General features: G+C 36.0%; 1 protein-coding gene across 2 annotated transcripts; it reads left to right on the top strand.

The window, feature by feature from the left end:
- Positions 1-4,514: 4,514 nt before the first annotated feature.
- LOC137735093 (serine/arginine-rich splicing factor RS41-like) lies at positions 4,515-8,777 on the top strand. 2 transcript variants are annotated; one of them, XM_068474467.1, is made up of 6 exons: positions 4,515-4,655; positions 5,004-5,136; positions 6,682-6,794; positions 7,218-7,450; positions 7,814-8,224; positions 8,469-8,777. In XM_068474467.1, the coding sequence occupies exons 2-6, from the start codon at positions 5,031-5,033 to the stop codon at positions 8,503-8,505; spliced, it is 900 nt and encodes a 299-aa protein (XP_068330568.1). In that variant the 5' UTR covers positions 4,515-4,655; positions 5,004-5,030; the 3' UTR covers positions 8,506-8,777. The 2 variants fall into 2 exon arrangements, with proteins under 2 accessions (XP_068330568.1, XP_068330569.1); XM_068474468.1 differs by having other exon boundaries at positions 4,522-4,655; positions 5,011-5,136.
- Positions 8,778-9,056: the final 279 nt, after the last annotated feature.

Genomic DNA, 9,056 nt, shown 5'->3' with positions numbered 1-9,056 from the left:
TATCAAATTTGAACCACCACGGGATGGTCCAATGATTGGTTATGAACTTCATGCCTATATTTCATACGACACGTTTTAAGTTCGATTGCTGACGTTGATGAATTGCACAATGGTGGTTTGTAAGTTTTTCTGCTCTAAGAATGATAGACTATCGTGACAAAACCACCAACTCGTTCCATGTAAAATAAAATAAAAATAAATAAATACCTACCAAATTCACCTCACTTTGAAAAGTTTCTGTTTCCTCTGAATTTTTTAGGATACAATGTAGTTTTTCGTAAATTTGGATTAAGTAGAGGGTTTTACAAGTTTAAATACCAATCAAAAACATAATTCTGTAGCTTGAAGGTTATCCGTACTTAACTTTTCTGTTTTTTTTTTTTTTTTTTTTTTTTTTTTTTTTTTTTAAGGAAAACTAATGAAAATGACTTAAAAACTTTAAGTTTTAACGAAAAGAACAAAATAAAAAGTAAAGTGAATAGTACTAGAATTGACTTTTTAGTGTAAAAATATAGTTTTTCATCAAAGTAAACAGTACCGGAAGTTTTTCGTTAAAGTTCCTCCTTTTTTTTTTTTTTGTCATAATTTTTTCTGTTCCTAAAAGGAAGAAAAGTGCGTGTTTTCTACTTTTCTTGGACGAGTCCATGGAAAATGTACATCCACTTAGGCTTCAAGTTTTCATCCTAAATAATTAAGCGACAGAAAAAGACGTGTACAAGTTTTTTCTAGGGTATCGCTTTGGACAAAGAAAGAACACATATTCTCTATGGCAATGATACTTTGCTTGGCTATTTTCCTCACGCCTGCCGAAGGATGACTTAGACGGCACAAAATAGAAAAATGATATGAAAACTTCTATGCAGTTTCTTTGAAGTTTCAGCCAAAATGTTTTAAAGAGACTACAAATTTTTATGTGTACTCAAAATATAAAGTAGTATATTACGTTTTATATTATAAATAAATAATAGAGTTGATATGTCATACTTTAGGATATATTTTCTAATGTTTATTTACTTATATTATAATACATGGTGTACCATCTTATATTCTGAGTGCACTAAAAAATCTCTCAAGACGGATCAATTAAACTAAAAAGTTTTATGCCTTCAGCTCCAGTGGTTAATTACAAAAATAATTACAGCAAGAAATTATTGTAAAGACCTTTTTATTATTTTCGCCCTTATATTTTCCTTTCCTGCACTTTTTTTTTTTTCATTCTCATAGCATTCGGAGTTTGGATTGAAAAAGCAAAATAAAAAAAGAAACAAGGAAATAAGTGCAAAAAGAGAAACGAGAAAGTGAAAATTGTAAATTACAGCCCAAAATACATGTAAACTTTTACACGAGGCCTTACAACTTAAATACCAAGGCGAGGACTACAAAATGTAAGATTTTCCTATTACCTGCTTATTGTACTTCCAAGTCCCAACCAAAAATTCCAACAAAGATAGAAAACCGGCCACAAATTACAATCAAGAACATCATCCATAAGTCTTTCAATCTACTTACAGATTCCACCATCTAATTAGTCCCAGTTTTAACACGGATTATTAAGTAAAGTTCTCAAAACGAAAAGAAAACCAATGAAAATAGACCGAAATCAGAAGGCAGATAGCAAGATAAGCAAATCGAAAGAATTATTTAGTAGAGAAACCAAACAACAAAAACTCAACCCACACATGAAAATCCAGATCAATCAAATTACTTAAATTTATAGACGTAACATTCGAAGTAGCAGCGTAAAACAGTGCGATTGGCAACATGATGGAACAAGGATACCCTTCATGTCAAGCAAAACAAATGTGAAAGTCCCATTAATAGACAACATGGATATAAACTACTTTTTTAAATCAACGAAGCATATATCTCACTTTATGTCACCATTCTGTGCAGCCATACAGCGTAAAAGCCAGAAGAACAGCCCTACTTTATAGTAAGCACAAGTACTTGGTGCCATCAGTCTGCGTGCTCTGGGGATGAAGACGCATGACACTGCACAACTAGTTCACTCCCATCTATTGTTATCTTCGAACTAATTAGAAATTCATCCAACTTTGCCAATTTGAGGAGAACATCTACTAACCCAACTGATATATCACCATTCATTTGATCTACTTGTCGATAAATGGATTCATAAATGGACATAGTTACCTTCTCCGCCAAGCAAAATCACTTAAAAACAGATTCAAAAATAAACAAGTGCGTAAAATGAACACCACTTCCTCAGTCCACGAGTTCAAGCAGAACAAACACAAATGCAGATCATTCATGGACAGAGCCAATGAAGGCTGACTGGAGGCAGATGCCCCTACTCAAGTAATTTGTTTATTAAGTTGCAAATCACAATTATATAATACAAACGCATTATCTTTGAAAAAGAATATATGTATCTAATATCCAACTTACCTTCATATTACTTATACTCCATATCAAATATTATATGAGCAAAAGTACTATTGTTATGTCATTTAAACCGAAAATCCCTCCTCGACTATCATGTGTTAATATTTTTCTCTTCACTTTGTCATTTTCCACTACTACACTGAAATTTTTTGTTAATATTAAGATTGTAATACATCGTCATTTGTTTTCTATTATTATATTGAGTATATGCTATAATAAGATTTTCTTAGTTGTTTTTAGGGTTGCTCCCACCGCTAAATGAAATTTTTAGTTCCGTCATTGAGAACATTCATCAAAATTGCATGAAGCAACCGACCCACATTCCCAATCTGGCAAACCAACACAACAACAACACCAATTCCTTCCTTCCATGAATATCCAGAAACCGAATACCCGCCATTTTATTCACATTTCCAAACCACCCAACTTTGCCAAACCCCAAAAAAACCTCAATCCTCCATGGCATTGCGAACATGCACATGAATATCCTTGTACACACAAACATAAGGAGCATCACACCCAATGTTCATCCCAGTCCACCGCCCCTCGTCGATATAATTACTAGCATCCTAAATTAAAGAAATTTTTTATTGTGACAAAAATACGATGTAAGTGGTAAAATATTTTATTTTTTAAGTGATTAACTTTTTTATTTAGCACACATATCTCACAATTTGTATAATAACATGTGATAAATCATCTCGTATGCTGGTTACATTGAAAAATCTCTTACGCATACAAATACATACATCGCCTTTCGGGGAAAATCCTCCCCCTCCTTCCTCTCCACTCTCCTCACCAATCTCCCATCAACCAAACACTCGATCAAATCCCGATTTTTATCGCATACTCATGAAACCCATCAGAACAATCAAAACCCAGGTCGTGAAGTTCTTCCCTGTTACATGTGCCGCCATTTTAATAGTTCGTCTGCTCGATCGTCATATCCTTGCCGACGAACTCGAAGTCGATCTCGTCCTGCGCATTGTCGCCTTCAAGAGGATAGATGTTGAAGTTGAGCCCTCCATGACGGTTGGCCCGCGATCCACTGAACAAAAAATAAAAAAAGATTTTTTCAAATTTTCTTACCTTGGTGTGGTGCGGAGCAAAAGACACAATGACAATCGACTCTTCGCAAGGGCAAGCAAGCAAAGAAGAAAACTAAATGAGTACAATTTTCTTTAGTCTTTTCTCTCTTTCTTGTTAGGATAAAAATTGCTCTCTAAATTTATTTAACCCCTACTTAAGTAGGCTTAAATAAGTTACAGAGGTAATTGGTTTCCCTTTTCTAAAAGACTTAGACTCTAAGTCAATTTGGAGAATCTACATCAAATCAAGAAACAACTTTCTGCTTGCCTACTCAGCTTAGGATTTCTACACCTATTGCCCCTTTTTGCGTGTAATTCAGCAAGTGTGGGGGCATTTGTGGAACAAAAGTTAATCTCAAAAATCCAAAAGACGACACATCAACTTTTTTCGAAGAAGACAAGATTGCCTTTATTAAATAGGCAGAGCACACAAATATTGCTACACATAGCTCAACATCCCTGGAGGCTTGAGTAGTTACTACGACTACATCAAGCTCTCCTACTCATGGTATGAAAAAGTCAAAAACATTAAAGATATGATTAATCACCAAATTCTATCTTTAATATCCTGATTGAAGATCAACTCAAACAAGTAAAGAATCATCATCACAATCAATCAAGAATACTTACTTGATAATTCTATGATATTATCTCATAATTTATATCTTAGAATTATTCTTTCCTTATTCATCCTACAGAGGACTCACATTGGCCAGTTGGAAGTCGCCAAGGTAGGGCAGAACCGTACAATGTCTGGTCACCTCCCTATGAATATTCCATCTAGGCCATTTATTGGTAAACTTTTGCCACGAACTTAAGCTCTAAACATTTACTTTTATCAAAATTATTGACCTAAGCATCAGATATTCATTGGCTAGACCCTCCCTTACTCTACTTGAGTTTCACTTTCAGGGGGCATGTAATAAAACCTTCTTGTTTTCCATTTTATTACTTTTTTATTTTATTTTTAAATCTCCTTTTGCGCTTATAAGAAATTGGTCCAGTAATTGTATCGCACTCATATCATACGTCGCCGCTCCACTGACTTTTCCTCTGTTTTAGGCAAAACTGTCCGAAAATACAAATCGATTCCGCAGACTCCTTTCCCAATTATTTCTAGGGCTAGGGTTTCTCAGACCTCTCTCCATCGCCAACAACTCAAAGGTACGAAAACGAAGCTCTGATACTTTCCCTTCAATGTCTTCAGCAGATCTAGGGTTTTACCATTTCAGAATCTTACTTTTGCTTAGTTCCCCTCCTTTGCTCTAGGGTTTAACAATAATTATCCTTGTCCTCATTAATGGTACTCAATTTTCTGCATAATTAAGCCTCGCAATCATATAATTAGTTGCTGAAGTCACAGTTTTACACTTCTTATTTGTGGAATTCTAGTTCTGTTTTTGTATGCGTTACAATTTGGTGCTGTTTGGAGTTGGAGAGCTCACCAAGTGTTTGTATAAATGCCGGTGAATCAACTTACTTACCTAACTGTCTAATTATTGCATCTGGAAGGGGTTAGAAAGTTTGAAGCTCGAAGAAATGAGGCCAATATTTTGCGGCAACTTGGATTTTGATGCGCGGCAGTCAGATGTTGAGCGGCTTTTCAAGCGATATGGGAAAGTTGAGAGGGTGGATATTAAGTCTGGTAAATATTGTTTCTGATTAAATAATTAAACTTTTGCTGCTTTTTCATAATGGTCTTTGTTAGTATTTTTTTATCAAGAGTACTAGTTCCATTGGCTGTTGGCAGCATACTTATCGTACTGTGTTTGTTTTGTTTACTTTGGTTTTTCCTTTGTGTTTGTTGGATGTGAATTTGGTGGCCAAGGTTAAGACTTGTAGATTTTCAAGCTGTTGTCGATATTAGAGCCATATTATATGATTTGTTATGTTCAAGCTGTTGTACTTTTGGCTCCAAGATTATGTTCAAAAGTTTTGTTATGTTTATTGTGCTGAAATCTGAAGTGGTTCACTCATTACTGAATCATCCTGCTGGGATATGGTCTTTATAGTTAGACGTTAGTGCAGATTGGAGTTTGAGCACCTTCTATTTATCCGTATGAGACGATAGGGATTTTGGGTAGAGAAATAAAAATATGTATTTTGGGGGTTAGCAGCAAGTCCTACTCCTACAGCAGCAGAGTTATTAACGCGGGACCTATACTTGCGCACAAATGTGACAGCTACTACTTTCTTGATTTTCTTCTGTGAACAAGAGTTTCCTCTTATGTTGAGTTATATTGGGGTTCCTGGATATGTCTAGAAAGGAAATGTGGTGTACAACCTGAAAAATGAAAATTGATTATTTTAAAATTTGGCTCATTGACCTTTTCATATAGCAGCAAATACATGCCAAAAATATGAAGTCTGGTTTTCTCCCTTGGCCCTTTTTCTCCGTTTCCTTTCAAAATCTTGATATACAGAAATGCTCATTCTCTATAAATTGAAAATGTGTGAGACGTCTTTATGGAAATACTGTAGGATGGGGTTGTTGTGCATTCATGCACATGACATCTCCTTCATGCTGAGAACTGAGAAGCTTGAGCTCTTTATCTGGGATGTTTGCTTGGAGTAAGTTCTAAAGAGGAGATGTTTGGGCACAAAAGATTTCAGCTGTTATTCAAAAGGGTCACTATGTTATTCCTTAAAAATGTTATTTGGATGGGTATGCTATTTTCCCATTCAGAGAAGCGTGTTACTTTTTTATTGCAGTGCAAACCCCTGTACTCAAGAATTTCTTTGGCGCAGGATTACTTGGAATGTCCATGCTCTTCTTGGATGGATCTGCTTATCTGCATTTCTTTTGTAGCATGTGCCCAAGCATCACTTATTGTATTTTTCCAGAAGAATTAATTTGATCTGCCTTAGTCCTGCAATCCTACTTTCCCTCAGACACCATTGCTTTTTCATTCATCATGACTTTTGCTCCATGTTCAATTTCCGACATGTTCCAACATAGATTCCATGATGATATCGCACCCACTGGCAGGTTTTGTGTTACTTCCTAACAGATGGTTTTGTATGCATGTAATATTTTAGTGTTTGAGACATCAACATTTCCTCACATTTTAGACTGAATGCCTAACAAACTTGTTAGAAAAGAATGTTGTGGTAACCTTGGTGTATGGTCCTTGGTTACTTCATTTGGTGGTATTAATAGGATTGGTTCCATTTATATTGGTTTAAATAGGATTTGCTTTTGTCTATATGGACGACGAACGAGATGCTGAGTATGCAATTCGAAGACTTGACAGGACAGAATTTGGTAGGAAGGGACGCCGGCTTCGTATTGAGTGGACCAAGGTAAAGTTGACAGTGTGGTCGGGTTTTGAAAAATTGATTTATGACGTTATGGTCAGTTGCATTGCATACTTGCTGAGCATGTTGGCATTGTGCATAGTACGATTCCTAACACATACAAGTGTAATACTTGAATTTGACATTGCTTTCTAGCATGTGAATTCTTACTTAAGCTGTTGCTTTTCGTATTATTAATATTGTGATTGTGTCGATCAAAATCATATCCTCTACCTCCTTCCATTTTCTGAATTTATGCATGCAACTGGTACATATATTGATAACTGCTTCATGCTTCTTTTCTCTTCTCTCAATTATATAATTTTCTTGTACATGTGATCAAATGGATAAGCTATGAGTGACAAGCTTTGCCTGATTATTTTATTGGAAGTTTTCACTCATTTAGTTTCACAATATTCTGTGTTGAAGCATGAAAGAGGGATTAGGAGACCTGATTCAAGAAGGCCTTCAGCTAACACAAAGCCCTCAAAAACCTTGTTTGTTATCAACTTTGATCCAGTCCATACCAGGACAAAGGATCTGGAGAGGCACTTTGATCCCTACGGGAAAATTACAAACGTAAGGATTAGAAGGAATTTTGCTTTCATTCAATATGAATCACAGGAGGATGCTACCAAAGCTTTGGAGGCAACAAATACAAGGTTCTGTTTTCATTGACAAGTCCTATAGTGCTGTTGCTTGATTTACAAGTTCAAAGACTTTTTCCTTTGGTGATTGTTTGGAAGTGAATTCAAAGGGAGAATGGCTCCAACTTCTAGGAAATTCAGTTTTGTTTCCCTGACAAGTCATGCCATCAGTTCTTTAAAAACTATTTACTCCAAAAAGCCGATAGTACTTGCTTGTAAGGAAAATTAAATATGCTGATTTGGATTGTCATAAAAAGGTGTTAAAAGAAGAGAGAAATATTCAATGCCTTAGTTTGCAAAAGACTACTTAGTCTGAATCCATAAAAAATTTGCAACTTGCTTTATACTAACTTTAATCAACTTCTTTTTGAGGTACAGCAAGTTCATGGATAGGGTTATTTCTGTGGAATACGCTGCTCGTGATGATGATGATAAAAGAAATGGGCAGAGTCCTGACAGGAGGGGCCGTGATATGTCTCCTGAGAGAAGAGGCAATGATCGTGGGCGATCTCCAAGTCCGTACCGCAGAGATAGGGGAAGCCCTGATTATGGCCATGGTGCCCGCGTAAGTTCTAGAACTGAATCAAGAAGAAGTCCTGATTATGAGAGAGCTGCAAGCCCAGTCAATGATAGATCTCGTCCAAGTTCTAGACCTGATCCTAGAAGAAGTCCGGATTACGAGAGATCTGCAAGCCCAGTCAATGATAGATCTCGTCCAAGTTCTAGACCTGAACCAAGAAGTCCCAGTGATGAGGGAGCTATAAGCCCCGTCAACGATGGATACCGCAGGTTTGTGAAGTCAACTTTTCTCAATTTTATGATCTTTGATCTTTTCAGAGGTGTAGGTGGTGTTCTAATGTGTTAATGAAATTATGTTCAAGTGGGAGTTTAAATGCTAGAGGCCACTGACGTAGTTCATCTCTTTTAGCATGGTTTATTTTGGTTTGCATGATTTGTCAAAGTTATATTTATATGCGAACGTATTACACATACTAGCACCATTCTGAGTATATTTGTATTGTTGATATTTCAGCCGTTCACCCCCAGCCCGGGAAAGATCTCGTTCCTGAGAACCAGCAGGAATATGCAGCCTCTTTGTAGTGGTTAGCTGATCTTATCTTTGATTTGTAGTTGAGATTCTAAAGTTTGGTTATTCCCTTGTTATTAGTATTCGGATTCATGAGTTTAAACTTGAATGTGCTTTCAAAGTGACGAATTCGAAGTTTATTTAGTAGCCAATCAATGGTTTATCGGGCATCTGTGTTCGATACCTAAATTGTTATTTTTCTGTGAGCTTGATGCACTAGCAGGGGTAACGGTGTAATCAAATTGTATTGGTGTACTTTCGTGAGCCTGGTTTTGGCGTGAATGTTGAATGCTGCACCCCATTTTAAAATACGATATATGATCTGTGTTTTTCCTTTTTGAGAAGGCTCTCTTTAGGCACTTTGGACTGGGATGGATTTCTTGGGTTTTGTATGATTACATTATAGTTTATCTTCGAAGTTTTGAATTTGTTATTAGGTTTAATTTTAGCTACGGGGTTCAATTTTGATCCCACTTTGCCCCTATATCCACTTTACTCTTTGAAAATCAAAATTCGTTCTACTTAAATCATTTT

This window comes from Pyrus communis, chromosome 5 (assembly GCF_963583255.1).
Source record: "Pyrus communis chromosome 5, drPyrComm1.1, whole genome shotgun sequence".
NCBI lineage: Eukaryota > Viridiplantae > Streptophyta > Magnoliopsida > Rosales > Rosaceae > Pyrus > Pyrus communis.
The sequence above is the reverse complement of the archived record's forward strand: the minus strand, read 5'-3'. Positions and strand labels throughout refer to the sequence as shown.

Bases quoted from the DNA above. Each gene is read 5' to 3' on its own strand.
- LOC137735093 (XM_068474467.1), top strand. From the start codon at position 5,031: ATGAGGCCAATATTTTGCGGCAACTTGGATTTTGATGCGCGGCAGTCA. The intron at 6,795-7,217 runs GTAAAGTTGACA...TCTGTGTTGAAG, and splicing joins TTCGTATTGAGTGGACCAAG to CATGAAAGAGGGATTAGGAG. The intron at 8,225-8,468 runs GTTTGTGAAGTC...TTGATATTTCAG, and splicing joins GTCAACGATGGATACCGCAG to CCGTTCACCCCCAGCCCGGG.